Here is a 20,590-nt window from a genome sequence, read left to right as displayed (position 1 = left end):
ATATATATATATATATATATATATATATATATATATATATATATATATATATATACATATATATATATATATATATGTATACATTGAGATGTATGGGTATATATATTTGCGTGTGTGGACATGTATGTATATATACATGTCCATGTATGTATATACATGTGTACTTGGGTAGGTTGGGCCATTCTTTCGTCTGTTTCCTTGCAGTACCCCGCTAATGCGGGAGACAGCGACAAAGCAGAATAAAATAAAATAAATGAATAAATAAAATGTATGTATATATGTATACATATGTGTGGTTGAGAGAGCAGAAGAGGGTGTTTTGAAATGGTTTGGTCACATGGAGAGAATGAGTGAGGAAAGACTGACCAAGACGATATATGTGTCAGAGGTAGAGGGAACGAGGAGAAGTGGGAGACCAAATTGGAGGTGGAAAGATGGAGTGAAAAAGATTTTGAGTGATCGGGGCCTGAACATGCAGGAGGGTGAAGGGCATGCAAGGAATAGAGTGAATTGGAACGATGTTGTATACCGGGGTCGACGTGCTGTCAATGGATTGAACCAGGGCATGTGAAGCATCTGGGGTAAACCATGGAAAGTTGTGTGGGGCCTGGATGTGGAAAGGGAGCTGTGGTTTCGGTGCATTATTACATGACAGCTAGAGACTGAGTGTGAACGAATGGGGCCTTTGTTGTCTTTTCTTAGCGCTACCTCGCAGACATGCGAGGGGAGGGGGATGTTATTCCATGTGTGGCGAGGTGGCGATGGGAATAAATAAAGGCAGTCAGTATGAATTATGTACATGTGTATATATGTATATGTCTGTGTGTGTATATATATGTAGACATTGAGATGTATAGGTATGTATATTTGCGTGTGTGGACGTGTATGTATATCCATGTGTATGTGGGTGGGTTGTGCCATTCTTTCATCTGTTTCCTTGTGTTACCTCGCTGACTCGGGAAACAGCGACAAAGCAAAATAAATGAATATGAATATGTATACGTTGGAATATATAGGTATGTATATGTGCGTGTGTAGACATGGATGTATATACACATGTATGTGGGCGGGTTGGGCCATTCTTTCATCTGTTTCCTTGCGCCATTTCACTAACGCGGGAGACAGCGACAAAGTATAATAATGAAAATAAAAACATTGAAATATATAGATACATTGAAATATATACAGGGACACATAGTTCCCATGAAACGGGTCCTCCACAGCCGACTGATTACCACTCTGCTAGGAGCAGTGTTAGCCTCACTTACATTACTCGGTGGCTCTGAAGTCAAGAAGAGACTCACTTGCCTACCCTTGGTAGAGTTTCTGGACTCCTTCACCTGAGACCAGCACACCCTCACCTGGTGCCCAACCTAGCGAAAATTAAGACATGCCTTAACCCTCTGACTCCTAGAAGCCTCTGGCAAGGGAGCAGATTCAGGTGTGGTTACATCATTACTGGATTTTCCACTGCTATCAGTACCTTTTGAACGTCTGTCCGCACCAGATTTGCAAGTCAGCGCATACTGTTCCAGTAGAACCCCAGCCTTGTCAACAGACTTCACTTCTCAATCAATCAAATAATTAAGCGCTTCATGGGGTACACTATTCTTACATTCTTCAAGTATTAGTAATTCTCTAAGTTCTGCAAACTCACAAACTTTTTCAGAGTGTAGCCATTGCATGCATAGATTGCCCTTTTCGTGAAAATACTCTGCGTAGGTGTGATCTGGACTCTTACTCTTAGCTTTAAACAGGGGCGTATCTAGGGGAAATAGCGCCTGTGGCAAGCACTGAAACTGTGCCCCTGTCCAAACATGACACCAGTATTTTTTATTTTTATTACCTCCGCCAAGGAGATTATATTTTTACTGGCTTTTGTTTGTCTGTGAGCAACTTTCAAAAAAATATTATGAACAAATTTTGATGAAATTTTCAGAGAAGGTCAGAAAGGACACAAGGACCAGTTGATTAGATTTTGGGAGTGATCCGAATTATTGTCTGGATCCAGGACACCATTATGGAAATATCAATTTTTGTGAATAACTGTTGAACTAATAATGATATCAATGTGATATCATGGAAAAAATCTAAATTTTTAGGATTTAGCAATTGCCATATGGGCGATAGGGGCTACCTTGGCAGAGGTTGCGCTTTCCAAATGCAGTATCTGTTTATTCAAATATACCTAGAGAGTATTGTAGTAGGATATAGAAAGAACTATTCAAAAGAAGAAGAATCCAAAAGACTTTGTGAAATGGATATCAATTTGAGGAATTGTGAGGTAAATGTGTGATAAGGATGAGAATATTAAAAAATTAACCAAATCCAACCACCCTTCATTGAATAAAATTTCATTCAAATATATATATGTAGGCTTTATATAAGATTTTTATTCAAGCATATATCTAAGACTGTTATTATAGTCATGAATATTTAGGTTAAGTAGAAAGACTCACCAGAACATAAATTAAACTATAACCTTAAGCCAGAGGTACCCAAACTATGAAAATTACACTGTAAAATTAATGCTGAAAACCATTGGTTCTTTGAATTGTAGATATAAAAGTATTAGTAACATGAAAGTATAATTGGAAATATATGTATATAGATATTCAAATAAAAATACAGGATGTCCTAAAAACATTTGCTCACATTCTGACTCTCATAACTCATTCAATTTTTTCATTTCTTTTCAGATCAAATTAACAGCTCATTAATTAACAAATCATGACTTAAGATTAAAAATACAACTGCACTTTCCTTGCTTATACTGATGCAATTGCAAACTGGTCTGTGATGCGCTGAAAATCAGTTTTCTCAGTTTCTTCTCTTTCTACACTGAGCAGCAAGATCACAGAGTCTGTCTTGACCCATAGAAGCTCTCTGATATGAAAGTATTAGTGTCATCTTGTTAAATGATCTCTCACAGTTGGCAGTGGAAACTGCAATGGTTAGCATTATCTGAATAGAAATGCAAAGATTAGGAAGGACACTGTCATCTCCATACTGAACAATGAATTTGAGAAGTCTTCAGGTCAAGTTATCTTTATGTTGGTACGATTTGACAGCAGCATTCTGCGATCCAAAATTTCCTCATGTAGCTGCTGTCCATCAATATTAGAGCTGTACAGCTCACGTAAGCCTTCACACTTCTTTAGGTCATTGCTGTCTACACTGTAACACAGTCCCTCGACATTGAGAAGGAGCCCAAACTTGGCACCTGTGTCATGCAAACTAATGAATCTTTCATCCATTTCTCTGTGAAGACAGTCAAGTGTTACCTTCATGACTCTTTTGAATTCGTTCATGTCTGTTAACCCAGCATCTCTTGAGTTCTCATCAGCCATTCGTTTCTTTCATCTCCGATGTTTTTCTACTTCAACATTCCATTCTCGACAAAGATTAAATCCTTCTTCGAGTGATTCACTGACCCACACTTCGCGTTTATCATCAAAATGATCTCGGAGGGCTTTCAAAGCCAGGGCAGCATCATGAAAGTTCATCCTAGGATCCTGTAGCCTCTTTTGAACACGGTCAATGCAAATGCGTATTTTGTCCCAAAATCCAAGCATAGTCAGAAAATCAAAACTCAGCATGCGGTTATACAGCTGCCTTGCCTCACTTCTTGTTTCACAGGTCTCATTTTTGTTGTCTATCATATCCTGGAGGACTTGCAGTATCTCCTCAAGGTACTTGTTGATGGGGTTCACTGCTTCTGTCCTTTCACTCCACCTGGTTTCAGACTCTGACTTAACAACCACAGGGAGAGTATTTCTGAGTTTTTCCCAACACTGTGTTGAACGAGAGAAAAATACATAGAGAGCTTGGATAGTTCCAAAAAACGTGATCATCATTGGATCCTGCTTAACTGCATGTACACCTACCAAGTTGAGCAAGTGATTATCACAATTAACATACACCACCAGCTTGTTTTTCTCACTTATTCTTTGTTGGACACCACTTCTGTGCCCAGCCATCACAGCAGCGTTGTCATTAGCAGTGTGACCAACAATGTTACAGATCCATTTCATCTTTCTCTAGCTCTTTCAAGATGTTTTCAACCAAGCTTTCAGCATCCTTTTTGCTTAATTGGATAAAACCAAGGAAGGACTCTTTAACACAGACTACTTTCCTCTCAAAATCAACTTCCACATACACCTCACTACTGACATCTTCTCACAGTGTGCTTGATCACAAGTCGAGTCGAACATGAAACCATAGTACTTGGCTTTGTGAATGCTTCTCAGTAAACTCTGGCAAACAGTGGATGCCATCAGGTGGATGTATTCATTCTGGACACTTGGTGAAAGATAAGATGTGGATCCAGGATGACCTTTTGCATAGGTCAAGTGCTCTTTTATGGCAGGGTCAAAATTGGCCTGTAGTTTCACTAAGCCAATAAAATTTCCCAATGGCGTCATGATCATCGTCTAGCTGAAGTGACTCTCTGTGTCCTTGCAAAGCCAGGTTCTGAGTTGCAAGGAATTTTATGCAGTCAAGGATTCTTGTCAAGATATCAAGCCACTTCTGCTTTTCCTTATCAATCTGTGATTGAAGTTCCATGTCAGTAACTTTGTTCTCAACTGAATTTTTTTCCATTTTTTTCCCCTGGGTGAAGCACTTCTGGTGATTCTTGGCATTTTCATGAACACTAAACTCTTTAGCTTGTGACACATGTGTACTCGATCCATCTTCAGATTCCGACAAACTTGTGGAAGGTGCAGTTTTCTCCATGGAACTTGTCAAACTGTTTGATCCAGGCATTTCAAAGAAGGGCATGATGAACTTTTGGCTTCCTCTGCCTCCATCTTATGTCTCTTTTGCCCTTCAGCTCCACTTTTCTTCTTTGTGAAAAAACATTTCATTGTCTTCTTAAAGTTACCTAAAATAAGAAGTAACACTTTTCAATGAGAACATTAATTTTCATTTGTTCTAAGTGTTATCTTTTACAGAAGCAAATTCAAGATATTTGGTTCCATAGTAAAATTTTACTTCATAGTCATACCACCACTCAGTCTCAGATTCTGCAGGCCCTGCAGATTACTACCTAGAACTAGAACAGATCCAGAGATACTGCCAAAATCTTTATCTAATCCTTCTACAAATTTGCTGATAGTATATTTCAAACAAAACCAACTATAATCCAAATGATATTTGTCATATTAAGAGAAATGTACTGGATGTACAGAATTGCCTTGATTAGAAATGTATATACATTGGATGTATATAAAAATATATTTATCTACATTGGATGTATTTAAAAATATTTATTTATTGATTTTTATTTATTTTGTCACTGTCTCCCGCGTTTGCGAGGTAGCGCAAGGAAACAGACAAAAGAAATGGCCCAACCCACCCCCATACACATGTATATACATACACGTCCACACACGCAAAATATACATACCTATACATCTCAATGTACACATATATATACACACACAGACACGTACATATATACCCATGCACACAATTCACACTGTCTGCCTTTATTCATTCCCATCGCCACACATGGAATACCATCCCCCTCCCCCCTCATGTGTGCGAGGTAGCGCTAGGAAAAGACAACAAAGGCCCCATTCGTTCACACTCAGTCTCTAGCTGTCATGCAATAATGCCCGAAACCACAGCTCCCTTTCCACATCCAGGCCCCACACAACTTTCCATGGTTTACCCCAGACGCTTCACATGCCCTTATTCAATCCACTGACAGCACGTCAACCCCGGTATACCACATCGATCCAATTCACTCTATTCCTTGCCCGCCTTTCACCCTCCTGCATGTTCAGGCCCCGATCACTCAAAATCTTTTTCACTCCATCTTTCCACCTCCAATTTGGTCTCCCACTTCTCCTCGTTCCCTCCACCTCCGACACATATATCCTCTTGGTCAATCTTTCCTCACTCATTCTCTCCATGTGCCCAAACCATTTCAAATCACCGTCTTCTGCTCTCTCAACCATGCTCTTTTTATTTCCACACATCTCGCTAACCCTTACATTACTTACTCGATCAAACCACCTCACACCACACATTGTCCTCAAACATCTCATTTCCAGCACATCCACCCTCCTGCGCACAACTCTATCCATAGCCCACGCCTCGCAACCATACAACATTGTTGGAACCACTATTCCTTCAAACATAGCCATTTTTGCTTTCCGAGATAATGTTCTCGACTTCCACACATTCTTCAAGGCTCCCAGGATTTTCGCCCCCTCCCCCACCTATGATTCACTTCTGCTTCCATGGTTCCATCCGCTGCCAGATCCACTCCCAGATATCTAAAACACTTTACTTCCTCCAATTTTTCTCCATTCAAACTTACCTCCCAATTGACTTGACCCTCAACCCTACTGTACCTAATAACCTTGCTCTTATACACATTTACTCTTAACTTTCTTCTTTCACACACTTTACCAAACTCAGTCACCAGTTTCTGCAGTTTCTCACATGAATCAGCCACCAGCACTGTATCATCAGCGAACAACAACTGACTCACTTCCCAAGCTCTCTCATCCACAACAGACTTCATACTTGCCCCTCTTTCCAAAACTCTTGCATTCACCTCCCTGACAACCCCATCCATAAACAAATTAAACAACCATGGAGACATCACACACCCTATATATTTAAAAATATATAGTATTATTATAAACTGTTGAAGAGTTAGGCCAAACTTAGATTTATATAAACTCTTAAAGACTGAACTTAATGACTTATTTGATCAAATTGTAACATAGAAGTGGTAATGCAATTGATAGTAGCAAAATATTGCTATAGTTGAAAAGTATGCAAGTTTCTTTTTTATCTCACAAACCCAAACTGTTTGAAATGTCAATCTGGGAAGCTTATGTCAAAAAACAAATCTCTTGAGTGGCACCCCTTCAAGTGGCGCCCAAGGTCCTGCCATACTGTAGATACGTCATTGGCTCTAAACGTACGTCTGTAAACTTATGGAGATAAATCATAAGCTTTCAGCACATCCCTCACAACCTCATAATCAGTACACTGGTCACTAGATGATGCGGCGTATGTGGTCTGAGCCTTTCCTACAAGGACAGGTTGCAGCAAAGTTGACCAAGATGACTTTGGCCAAGAGAGCTGATTGGCAACATTTTCAAACATACGAAAAAATTTAGTGACGTTTTCATAAAACTGTGGCACAAAGTTTGCGTGTGTCTTGTGAAATCAAATACTGGTATTGACCGTGACATTCTCCTGTTCCAACGCTAGCTTAGCTTGTTGAATCTTTACTTCTTCCATTTGTACCTGTGCATTAATCTTAGCTAGTTCAGTCTGTTCTTGTAGCTTAGCTTCTTTTCTTTCTGTGTTAAGTCTAGCAATCTGTAGTTGGAACTGCAAGTATTTGGGATTAACATTAACATCACAATAACGCTGGGGAGGGATTAAAGCTTTGACTAACAGTGTTGGGATGGTATCATCAACACCACCTTCAACATCAGGCACAGTACCTACAATCTGCTCATTAACTAATTGATTTATTAACAAAGTCTCCAACTTTGCTTTATGAGCATTCCGGTCATACAGCACTCCTAACATATCTGCAACAAGTCTTAACTCATATGCTGTTAAAGATCTCATATAACTGGGAGGGTTCAAATTGACAGAAACATTCAGTGTCAGTATCACTGGTCAATGGTAGGTAAATGAATCAAGGAAAGAGACTCCATTAAGGCAAGAAAAATCCTGGGGCAAGGTCGCCAGTTGTATGTGTTATAACAGGCAGGTTGCCAACTCAATCTCTCCTGGTACTTATTCACAGAAGTCTCCTTTCTAAGCTCACTTACTCATACCACTCTCTTCACCCCAAAATTCTCTTTTCTGAAAACCTCTACAAACCTTCACCTTTGCCTCCACATTAACATCCAAGAGTCTCTTTTACACGCCTATCAATTAACATGTAATCCAGTAATGCTCTCTGGCCATCTCTCCTACTTACATACGTATACTTATGTATATCTCTCTTTTTAAACCAGGTATTCCCAATTACCAGTCCTTTTTCAGCACACAAATCTACAAGCTCCTCACCATTTCCATTTACAACAATGAACACTCCATGTACACCAATTTTACCCTCAACTGCCACATTACTCACCTTTGCATTCTAATCACCCATCACTATAACCCAGTCTCATGCATCAAAGCTGCTAACACACTCACTCAGCTGCTCCCTAAAACATTTGCCTCTTATGATCTTTCTTCTCATGACTAGGTGCACAGGCACCAGTAATCACCCATCTTTCTCCACCCACTTTCAGTTTTACCCATATCAATCTAGGATTTACCTTCTTACACTATCACATGCTCCCACAAATCCTGCTTCAAGAGCAGTGCTACTCCTTCCTTTGCTCATGTTCTCACACCAACCCCAAGACATTCCCAAACCACTCTTCTTTACCCTTGAGCTTCATTTCACTCAGAGCCAAAACATCCAGGTTCCTATCCTTGAACATACTACCCATTTTCCTTTTTTTCATCTTGGCTACATCCACACACATTTAAACACTCCAATCTGAGCCTTCGAGGAAGATCAGCACTCCCCACATGACCCCTTCTTCTGTTTCCCCTTTTAGAAAGTTAAAATACAAGAAGGGGAGGGTTTGTAGCCCCCCACTCCCGTCCCTTTAGTTGCCTTCTACGACACTCAGGGAGTACATGGGAAGTATTATTTCTCCCCTATCGCAGGGATAGCTCTCATAATTCTGGTATTATCTTTTTTGCGTTCCTGTGGATTTCCTTTATAAATTGTTTGTCTTCTTTAGGTGTAGTGACCAAACTTGAAAAGCTTATTCTAGTTTTGGCCATAATTAGGATATAAACATCTTGCTACTTTGCTAAATATTTCTGTAGCCAAAATACCAGAAAACTATTTTTTTATTTACTAGCAGATAATTTGTCTCCTTAATTACTCTCCTATCATAGACTCTAGCCACAGGTTAGGGACAGTGGTGACTCCCAAGTCCTCTCTTACCTAGAATTCTGAAACTTGTTTCCTTCTAGACAGTAATCACATTGAGGCCTTCTTTCACTTTGTCCCATCATCCTTACTTTGCATTTGCTTAGGTTGACTCTCATCAACCAATTATCATACTAAGTTGGGAGTTTGTTTAGGCCCCTTGTAAGTTAATGCATTCCTCCTCATTATCACTTCCCTCATGATTTTTGTATCATCTTTAGGCATTCAGGTAGTATTCCATAATTTCAATTAAGTCATTTACGTAGATCAAGGAAGTTAAAGGTCCAGAACAGAACCCTATGACACTGCATGAATCACCCCAGCTTATTCGGTGAAGGCTTCCCTGACATGTGTCCTCTTTTCCCTTCCGTGAAGATAATCATCTGTCTACTGAAGGAGTTTTCCCCCATGTTCTTGCCTAGTGATCCTGCTTCTTAATCAGTCTCCCTAGTGACATAGTGTCAAATTCTTCATAGAAGTCCAGATACAAACAGTCCACCCAGCCTTCCGTTCTTGTTTGAAATGGAGTTCATTCACTCTCGTACAAATATAAAAGGTTTGTTACACATAACCTACTTTTCCAGAAACCATGCACTTTCTAAGGTAATTTCTTATCTGTTGAGAAGTTATCAATTTGTTCATGTGTATGTGTGTGCATTTTTTATGCTTGTTTATCTAGATTTACATGTTATATGACATAAGGTAGTTTCCCTTGCTCAGGGATAAACATCAAGCATTTCATATCAGCATTTCACATATTCTTTTTTTTAATTCAGTACCTTTGCATATATGATAGCTAGTCCAATATGCTATCCACATTTCAAATTTTGTTCACTGAAACAAATATGGATGAGAAAAAATTTATGATAAACAAAAAATCACAGACATTTTGCTGAAGTCTTTTTGTAATATCATACAACTCTTTAAACTTTTATTCTTTCTGCATTAATGGTTCCATAACCTTGCTTATTCCATTTGTCCACTATTCTGATAACATTAAAGTACTTCTATATATCTTTTCTAACAACTTTGTTTCTTGTTGTAGATTCTACTTACTCTTTCTTTGCATTTTCCAAGGAACTCTTTGCTCTCAATATTGTCAAACTAGTTTAAATACTTGAAGGTGGCAGTCAGGTTTCCCATTACTGTTTTCTTTTCCATGGTAGGCAAATTTATGGCCTCCAACTTGCCACTGTACAACAGCTCTCTTTACAGGCATATCCATGTTGCCCTCCTTTGAACCTTCTCTAATAGTTCTTCACTCATCTTATAACCTTTTATGTTGAATTTTATTTTCCATTCCTAAAGATTCACATTTTTAAGTTGTTTAGAAAAATTATTCAGTGTTACAGCCTCAGATATATTCATATAGCAGCAATGAAAATCATTTCAGAAGTACAGTGTCAACAAAAACCTCATTCACTTTCTCATATATTTTCAGAGGTGATGTCATGCTTGCACGTTAATAGTGTCATCTCTCTTTCTCCCTTGATTGCCATCTGCAGATGTCTTGGCATGTACCTGGCAAGGTTCTTGAAGTAATTTAGGTCCATGTTTTGGTTCCTTAGGTTCTTGACCTTTTGAATGAGGCAAAGCACTAATGGGGTATTGCAGGAAGCGGCCACCTGCTTGTGTGTTCGGAATGCCCAGTACACCTAGAAATCTCATGTGTACCAACATTTGCTTGATTCCAGAGGAGAATTCAGGCTTTTCTTCCTTAAAATTTAAGGTAAGAGTCAGCCATCTAGAAGCACAGGTGGAAAAAATGCAGCACCCAGAAGTAGGATTCCTAAAGTGAAGTGGCAGCCTGGAAGAGTAAAGAAATATAGGCTGAAACACACTGAGGCAGGTTTAGGGTGTGCAGACAGTAGTATCAGTGCCCAGATGTACAAGGATTTCACCATTAGAGTATCATATGCTTGTAACCACAATAAACCTTAGCTGCATATCACCTTTGAAAATATTTTGTTTTCTTTTTTGAAGGCGGGAGGGAAGCGACCAGGGCTTTTTGCAGACACTGTATATATCATCCACTAATTTCATTCTGATGATTGTGCTTATTGTTTGTAGATGTTACAGCACAATGTGCTAAAAAATGCAGAATTACGCACACTGAAAAACTGATTTTTGATTATGTGATTTTTTATGACAGTAAGTGTTGTCATGGTCAGGGTGTCCTTGCAATCTGCCCTCTACTTTTGCTAGAAAATCTTGTGCCTCATCTTGGTCAACTTTCATTGCTGAAAGGATCTTTATCCAGAAAATCACCTCACACAATCCAAAGACAGATAATTGTCTTTAATTAATTAAGGACTGTTTCCTGCTTGATTCTCAAAATCTACCTAAAAGTCCCTAGTGTCCTTCCTAGAGAACTCATATAGATGTTTCCTCATTGATGTGATTGGAGGATGACTCACTTTGGGAAGAAATTATCAGCCACCACCCAGGCTTGTTGTGCAGTCATAGAAGCTCAAAATTTGATGCATTAGCATCCATCAAGTGGTGTCTCTTTGCTCATGGAAATATGCTTTTAGAGGTATTAAAGGGATAAGTGTGGTGACAAGACTTAGGGAATTTATTCTAACATTGGTCTGTGTTGTGGATAGCTTGGTATACATTTCCATATTCATATACTTAAATGCAGTTTGATATTTGTCACAAACAATTTGTCATCTTTACAGTTCTCCAGAGATAGTGCTCTAGTGACAGGTTAGGTACAATGTTAATACCCAAGTCTGCCTCACACACAGATTCTCACAACGTATTTCCTTCTAGGGTACATCAAGGCCTTTCTTCCACTGTGTCCCCTCCTCATTACTCGTTACTTACCCAGCTTGAATTTCATGAGATATGAAATTCAGGGAATGAATGCAAATGACTGGGAGATGTATAAAAGAAAGAGCCAGGAGGTCAAGAGAAAGGTGCAAGAGGCGAAAAAGAGGGCAAATGAGAGTTGGGGTGAGAGAGTATCATTAAATTTTAGGGAGAATAAAAAGATGTTTTGGAAGGAGGTAAATAAAGTGCGTAAGACAAGGGAACAAATAGGAACATCAGTGAAGGGGGCTAATGGGGAGGTGATAACAAGTAGTGGTGATTTGAGAAGGAGATGGAGTGAGTATTTTGCAGGTTTGTTGAATGTGTTTGATGACAGAGTGGTAGATATAGGCAGTTTTGGTTGAAGTGGTGTTCAAAGAGAGGGTTAGGGTGAATGATTTGGTAAAAAGAGAAGAGGTAGTAAAAGCTTTGCGGAAGATGAAAGCCGGCAAGGCAGCGGGTTTGAATGGTATTGCAGTGGAATTTATTAAAAAAGGGGGTGACTGTATTGTTGACTGGTTGGTAAGGTTATTTAATGTATGTATGACTCATGGTGTGGTGCCTGAGGATTGGCGGAATGCTTGCATAGTGCCATTGTACAAAGGCAAAGGGGATAAGAGTGAGTGCTCAAATTACAGAGGTATAAGTTTGTTGAGTATTCCTGGTGAATTATATGGGAGGGTATTGATTGAGAGGGTGAAGGCATGTACAGAGCATCAGATTGGGGAAGAGCAGTGTGGTTTCAGAAGTGGTAGAGGATGTGAGTATCAGGTGTTTGCTTTGAAGAATGTATGTGAGAAATACTTAGAAAAGCAAATGGATTTGTATGTGGCATTTATGGATCTGGAGAAGACATATGATAGAGTTAAAAGAGATGCTGTGTGGAAGGTAGTAAAAATATATGGTGTGGGAGGTAAGTTGTTAGAAGCAGTGAAAAGTTTTTATCGAGGATGTAAGGCATGTGTACATGTAGGAAGAGAAGAAAGTGATTAGCTCTCAGTGAATGTAGGTTTGCGGCAGGGGTGTGTGATGTCTCCATGGTTGTTTAATTTGTTTATGGCTGGGGTTGTTAGGGAGGTGAATGCAAGAGTTTTGGAAAGGGGCAAGCATGCAGTCTGTTGTGGATGAGAGAGCTTGGGAAGTGAGTCAGTTGTTGTTCGCTGATAATACAGCACTGGTGGCTGATTCGGGTGAGAAACTGCAGAAGCTGGTGACTGAGTTTGGTAAAGTGTGTGAAAGAAGAAAGCTGAGAGAAAATGTGAATAAGAGCAAGGTTATTAGGTACAGTAGGGTTGAGGGACAAGTCAATTGGGAGGCAAGTTTGAATGGAGAAAAACTGGAGGAAATGAAGTGTTTTAGATATCTGGGAGTGGATTTGGCAGCAGATGGAACCATGGAAGCAGAAGTGAATCATAGGGTCGGGGAGGAGGTGAAAGTTCTGGGAGTATTGAAAATGTGTGGAAGTCGAGAACATTATCTTGGAAAGCAATCATGGGTACGTTTGAAGGAATAGTGGTTCCAACAATGTTATATGGTTGCAAGGTGTGGGCTATAGATAGAGTTGTGCGGAGGAGGGTGGATGTGCTGGAAATGAGATGTTTGAGGAGAATATGTGGTGTGAGGTTGTTTGATCGAGTAAGTAATGAAAGGGTAAGAGAGATGTGTGGTAGTAAAAAGAGTGTGGTTGAGAGAGCAGAAGAGGGTGTTTTGAAACGGTTTGGTCACATAGAGAGAATGAGTGAGGAAAGATTGACCAAGAGGATATATGTGTCAGAGGTGGAGGGAACGAGGAGAAGGGAGAGACCAAATTGGAGGTGGAAAGATGGAATGAAAAAGATTTTGAGTGATTGGGGCCTGAACATTCAGGAGGGTGAAAGGCACGCAAGGAATAGAATGAATTGGAATGATGTGGTATATCGGGGTTGATGTGCTGTCATTGGATTGAACCAGGGCATGTGAAGCGTCTGGGGTAAACCATGGAAAGGTTTGTGGGGCCTGGATGTGGAAAGGGAGCTGTGGTTTCAGTGCATTGTGCATGACAGCTAGGGACTGAGTGTGAATGAATGTGGCCTTTGTTGTCTTTTCCTAGCGCTACCTCACGCACATGCAGGGGGAGGGGGTTGTCATTTCATGTGTGGCGGGGTGGCGACAGGAATGAATAAGGGCAGACGGTACGAATTATGTACATGTGCATATATGTATATGTTTGTGTATATATATATGTATACGTTGAAATGTATAGGTATGTATGTGTGTGTGTGTGTGGACGTGTATGTATATACATGTGTATGTGGGTGGGTTGGGCCATTCTTTCGTCTGTTTCCTTGCGCTAATGCAGGAGATGGTGACAAAGTATAATGAAAAGAAAATATGTTTTAGACCAAATTCGGAGCTAGTCAAAGACACCTTAGAAGTTTACATGTGAAGGACAGACGAAATTTGTTTGCTTAAAAAGAATAGGGAGTGAAAATTGATGTGAAACTGTAATTCCACTCAGCAGTTTTTTTAAGCTATCACCAACTCCCCACATTAACCTTCTACTTTCCCTGTTGCTGCTGTCATTTATAGTTTATTTCTGGCATTTTTCTCAGAGTATACCTGAATATATAAGGTATTTGTCTAAACATCTTTTGAAAGTATTTATAGTTGTAGCATTTACTACATCTGACAGTAACTTGTTCCAGTGCTCAACACACTTATAGGAGAAGAAGCCTTTTTCCATGTCTATACTGCATCTTTTAGCTTTTGAGTTTTATCTCATTTGTCCTGGTAACTGTATTTTCTTGTATTTTGAAAAGATGTTCGTGAATTACATCATCAAACTTGTCCGGAATTTTGAACACTTGATTAAGTCACCACAAAGTCTACATTTTTTAAGGGAGAAGAGGTCCAATTGTTTTAGCCTATCTTCGTAAGCTAGATTTCTAAGGGATAGGATCAAGTTTGTTGTTTGTTTTTGTACTTGCTGTAATTTTTTCTCGTCTTTTTTATAGTTTGGGGACCAAACCTGGATGGCATATTCAAGGTGTGGTCTTACTAGAGGAATATAAAGCATGAGAATTGTTCTGGTGTTATGTAATCTATGTTCCTGGTTATGAAATCTAGCATTTGTTTGCCTTTTTCATTTGATGCTCAACACTTTTTAGTGTACTTCAGATTGTTGCTAATGACAACTCCAAGGCCTTTTACTTCATTTACTTTAGTTAGAGAGTTTCCAAATAGTTTGCAGTTGTAACATATATTCTTCTCTCTAAAGTGCAAACTTTACACTTGTCTGCATTAAATTTCATTTACCATCTGTCTGATCACTCTGCTTGTAAGTCAAGATCTCTTAGAATCATTTTGCTGTCTTGCTTGTTTACAGCTCATACCTCCTAGTTTAGTATCATCAGCAAATTTGGAGATCTTAGATATGAGACTGTGTTATAGGTCATTAATGTATATCATGAAAAGAATTGGGCCTAGGACCGTCCCCTGTGGCACACACCACTTATTACGTCTAGCCAGTCTGAGACTTCACCATTTAATACTACATGCTGCTTTCTTCCAGTGAGCCAGTCTCTGATCCATGTGCAGAGTTTTTCACCAATTCTCTTTGCTTTGAGTGTATGTAAGTCTCTTGCGAGCTACTTCATGAAAAGCCTTTTGGAAATCTAAATATACTACTTCAGACAGTACTTTTTCATTCCAGTTCAGATAAATAGCATTAAAAAATTGCATCGAATTTGCCAGGCAGGATCTTCTATTGCAAAAACAGTGCTGGTTGTCCAATATAATTTTGTGATCTAGAAGCGTGACAATTTTATCATATTGTTTTTCCATCATTTTACCTACCACTGACATAAGGCTAATTAGGTGGTAGTTCAAGGCACACTTTTTGTCTCCCTTTTATATATAGGAGTAACATTTGCTAGTTTCCAGTCAGTTGGCACCTGACCATTCGATAGAGATTTGTTGAGTATTTTTGACATGGGGTAAATCTGCTGTCTTTTGACCTCTTCTAGAAATATTGGAGCTAAGTTTATCTGGGCCATTGATTCAAGTTGATTCAATCCCCATCATTGTTTATTTCCCTGATGACCTTAGCATCATATTACGGCAAGAGTCCGTTCCTTCTGGCAAGTCATTTACAATGATCATGAGGAATGAGACAGTTTCTGTTATATGTATTCCCTTCCATTAAGACAGTTTTCTCTCCAATTAGAGGGTCTCCTGTTTATGCCAACCTAAAAATCCAGCTTCTTTACCACATGCCTGAGTGGAAGTGTCAAATTAATTCTTACTGTCCAGGAACACAGTCCAACCAATCATCTCTCAAGTCTAAAACAGACATGGTCTATTTGTTATGCCCAACTTCCTTCCCCTGAACCTATGTTGTCTCTCACTTAGGTACTGTGAAATACTACAGTGGGTATTGAAATCCTCATTATCGATATTACATAATCGCTGTGTACATAATGATTACCTCTGTTCTTTTGAAAAGCACTCATCTAACATATTTTGTGTTTTGTATAAGAAGTATTGTTAAGGAAGAATCAGTATCAACTGCTTTTCTATGTCTTTTGCCTTCTTTTACTAAACAAGATTTCCTTTTGCAGGAGTTTTTTTGTTAACAGGCTTAATGAACACCCTCCGGATTAAAAAGATCGGTCTGCCAGAGGAGTTTATCATAGCGTATGCAGGTCTACGAGGGGCTGTAGCATTCTCACTAGTCATCATGCTGGATGAAGCCATAGCACCACGCAGGATATTTGTAACGACTACACTTGTCATTATTCTTTTCACCGTCTTTCTGCAGGTAGCTTGGAATTCTTTATCAGTATTGATAGATTACATGGTGAAGGAGGTAAATAGATAGAAGGGAAGGGAGTTTGATTGGGATAGGTTTAGAGGAAAGGACAGGAACAAATGGAGTAGTAAAAACAGGAAAATCAATGATAAACTAATTAAAGAGGGGAGGGAAAAGGGGATGGGGTAGGGCAGACATGCAAAGGTCAGCATAATCAAAAGATTTAGTCATAGCAATGAGGATAATGGGAAAGATGAGAGAGGGGTGGACAAAGTTCTACAAAGTTAGATGAGATAGTCAGAGACAGATAGGGAATAAATAATGCTTAATCATGCCTCAAGAATCCCCTTTTAGGGGTCTCTTTCATTTACCATGTGGGACCACAGATCATGAATTGTGTTTGTCATGGTGTTTCTTGGGCATGAGAAGTCCTAAAATATGTTAAATCTAATTTTATGATGGTTGAGGATGTGGGTGATGTCCTGAGTGCTGATGAGAAAGTGTAAGTCATTCTTGTGTGGGCAGTGTAGTTTGAGATGAGTGTATGTTTAGGGAAATGGAGTTCAAGATTTAGTCAAGGAGGAGCAGTTGTTTAGTGTTTGTCATGCACTTATGCTCTGAATGTGTTTTCTACATCGTGTTTGCTAGGAGGAATCTGTAAGTATAGGTTGCTAAAGTGTGAAGCAGGGATGAGCTACTTTTTTCTGTGTAGAAGTTGGTGGATGGTTGTGAAGTAGCTTGGGCTGGAGTGGGTGAGTACTTTTGTGCAGAACTGAGTGTTGAGCGTGTTGGGGAGGGATTGCATTAGAAGTGCTTGTGTTTTGTTTTGAAGGAGTTAAATGTTTGTGGTTGCTAAGTATTTTATGATTGCTCTGATTTTTTTCAGTGTGTGCTTTTGAAATTGTAGATGACCAGGCCTTTTAATTATTTATAGGGGATTTCTTTACTTTTTTAGAAACTGGTGCCAGTGAGTGTTCTGAGGGCATTTTATCTGTTCATAGCCTTTGTTTTGATATTTGTGATGTGTGAAACAAGCCATTGTTTGTCCTTATTGCTTAATGTACTGTTGTATTCATTGTTACTTGGGTAGTGTTAGGGGTTCTATTAAGTAATTCTGAGGCCAAGTGCAAATGAGAGTACTATCATGGTGGTTTTCTTAGGCTTACAAAGATCATTCAGGAAAAAACTAAAGAGCTGGAGAAAGAACGGCTTTTTAGGGAGCTTCATTGCAAAGTGTACAAATTTTGGAAATGAAACCCAATGTGGAGGACTCCATCTATTCAGACAGCTGCCATTTTTGTGAAGAGTGGGGTCAAGTATTTTTGTTTGAGGATGTATATCAGAATGATATTCAGTGGTTTGTTGTTGTCTGTTGCTGGTAGTATTGTGCAAGAGGGGACTTGTTGGTGGTTGAAGCCATCCTGGATATGATGTGTGAGGTATATATTCCATGTGGTAGTGTAGAGGAGTGTTCTGGTTTGAAGCTGTGCTGGGTGGGTGAGAATGGAATGTCTTAATGGAGTCTTTTAACACTATTCATGTTTATTGCAGTCTACCACAGCATGTTTTATATAAGCAAGCAACTGTTCTGTTGACACCCATAAAAATGTAAGTGACCTTGTCTTTTTGATTATACTGAACAAGGTGATGCTGGTCTCTTGCTCCTCTTGAATGTTAGCCCTTTGCATGATGCACAAACTTGTAAGAAGACCTGATGGTAGTGCTGAAAACATCATCAGTCATCACAGGCTAGAATAACTGAAGGAAGAGACCTGACAAGTTCATGTTTCAGTGACTTGAGGTAAAATCACGTGATGACATAATGACGTGGTACAAAGGGTAGCATTACGACTGCCTGTCCCCAGCAAAATAAGCCAAACAGGTGAAGTGAAACAAGCATGGAAGACCTTTGAGCAAATACATAACCTCTTTGTTCTGGCAGCTGGTTTTAAGAAGAAACCCAATGAGAAGAAGGTTGCTTTACTTCTAACCTTGACAGGTATAATTCATTTGAGTTCTCAGGACTAGCCTGAACCTGCTACTGTGCTTCAAAATGTACCAGCCAAATTGATGCGGATTTTCCCTCAAAGCAAAATTTATTGGCTGACAAGTATAGATTTTGAAAGTATGTGCAACAAACAGGAGAATCAATAGCTTCATGTATTACCAAACTCTGGATGCTATGCAGCAAATATGAATATGGAGATCAGAAAGAAAATGAGATGAGAGTTCATTTAGTATATTGATGCTCAGATAACTCTCTTTGTGAAAAACTCTATAAAGAAGATTACCTTAATTTTGATGCATTCATCAAAATCTGTGTGGTACACAAAGCATCAAAGAAGCTGGTATGTTCTGCCTCCACCCCTTATACATAAAAGGGTGTATGATAAGCCCATAGGTCCATTAAAACAGATAACTCTAAAATAACAACTTTTGTTAACAGAGAGATTTGGGGTAGACACAGACTCCCTTGCCATCTGGCTAACATCATCCTGACGGCTGTAATCTGTAATTATATACCTACTTTTCCATTCTTGTCAAGTTGGACAAATACCACAGATGAAAATATATAGAAATATATTTATGATAGCAAAAATAAACATGGCTCTCTCGTAACATAAATATTTATTTATTTAATTATATTAAATTACAGAGGTATAAGTTTGTTGAGTATTCCTGGTAAATTATATGGGAGGGTATTGATTGAGAGGGTGAAAGCATGTACAGAGCATCAGATTGGGGAAGAGCAGTGTGGTTTCAGAAGTGGTAGAGGATGTGTGGATCAGGTGTTTGCTTTGAAGAATGTATGTGAGAAATACTTAGAAAAGGCAAATGGATTTGTATGTAGCATTTATGGATCTGGAGAAGGCATATGATAGAGTTGATAGAGATGCTCTGTGGAAGGTATTAAGAATATATGGTGTGGGAGGAAAGTTGTTAGAAGCAGTGAAAAGTTTTTATCGAGGATGTAAGGCATGTGTACGTGTAGGAAGAGAGGAAAGTGATTGGTTCTCAGTGAATGTAGGTTTGCGGCAGGGGTGTGTGATGTCTCCATGGTTGTTTAATTTGTTTATGGATGGGGTTGTTAGGGAGGTAAATGCAAGAGTTTTGGAAAGAGGGGCAAGTATGAAGTCTGTTGGGGATGAGAGAGCTTGGGAAGTGAGTCAGTTGTTGTTCGCTGATGATACAGCACTGGTGGCTGATTCATGTGAGAAACTGCAGAAGCTGGTGACTGAGTTTGGTAAAGTGTGTGGAAGAAGAAAGTTAAGAGTAAATGTGAATAAGAGCAAGGTTATGAGGTACAGTAGGGTTGAGGGTCAAGTCAATTGGGAGGTGAGTTTGAATGGAGAAAAACTGGAGGAAGTGAAGTGTTTTAGATATCTGGGAGTGGATCTGGCAGTGGATGGAATCATGGAAGCGGAAGTGGATCATAGGGTGGGGGAGGGGGCGAAAATTCTGGAGGCCTTGAAGAATGTGTGGAAGTCGAGAACATTATCTCAGAAAGCAAAAATGGGTATGTTTGAAGGAATAGTGGTTCCAACAATGTTGTATGGTTGCGAGGCGTGGGCTATGGATAGAGTTGTGCGCAGGAGGATGGATGTGCTGGAAATGAGATGTTTGAGGACAATGTGTGGTGTGAGGTGGTTTGATCGAGTGAGTAACGTAAGGGTAAGAGAGATGTGTGGAAATAAAAAGAGCGTGGTTGAAAGAGCAGAAGAGGGTGTTTTGAAGTGGTTTGGGCACATGGAGAGAATGAGTGAGGAAAGATTGACCAAGAGGATATATGTGTCGGAGGTGGAGGGAACGAGGAGAAGAGGGAGACCAAATTGGAGGTGGAAAGATGGAGTGAAAAAGATTTTGTGTGATCGGGGCCTGAACATGCAGGAGGGTGAAAGGAGGGCAAGGAATAGAGTGAATTGGAGCGATGTGGTATACCGGGGTTGACGTGCTGTCAGTGGATTGAATCAAGGCATGTGAAGCGTCTGGGGTAAACCATGGAA

The 20,590-nt window shown here is 39.5% G+C and overlaps 1 protein-coding gene across 1 annotated transcript in view; it reads left to right on the top strand.

Annotated features, from left to right (window-relative positions):
• Positions 1-20,590, top strand: part of LOC139763309 (sodium/hydrogen exchanger 2-like) — a 378,447-nt gene that overhangs the window by 241,742 nt on the left and 116,115 nt on the right. Inside the window, exon 13 of the mRNA XM_071689332.1 lies at positions 16,396-16,595. Within this exon, the coding sequence (XP_071545433.1) occupies positions 16,396-16,595 (200 nt within the window). The remainder of the gene's footprint in view (positions 1-16,395; positions 16,596-20,590) is intronic.

Source organism: Panulirus ornatus, chromosome 46 (genome assembly GCF_036320965.1).
Source record: "Panulirus ornatus isolate Po-2019 chromosome 46, ASM3632096v1, whole genome shotgun sequence".
Taxonomy (NCBI): Eukaryota; Metazoa; Arthropoda; class Malacostraca; order Decapoda; family Palinuridae; genus Panulirus; species Panulirus ornatus.
Note: the sequence above shows the minus strand (reverse complement) of the source record. Positions and strands in the feature narration are given on the sequence as shown.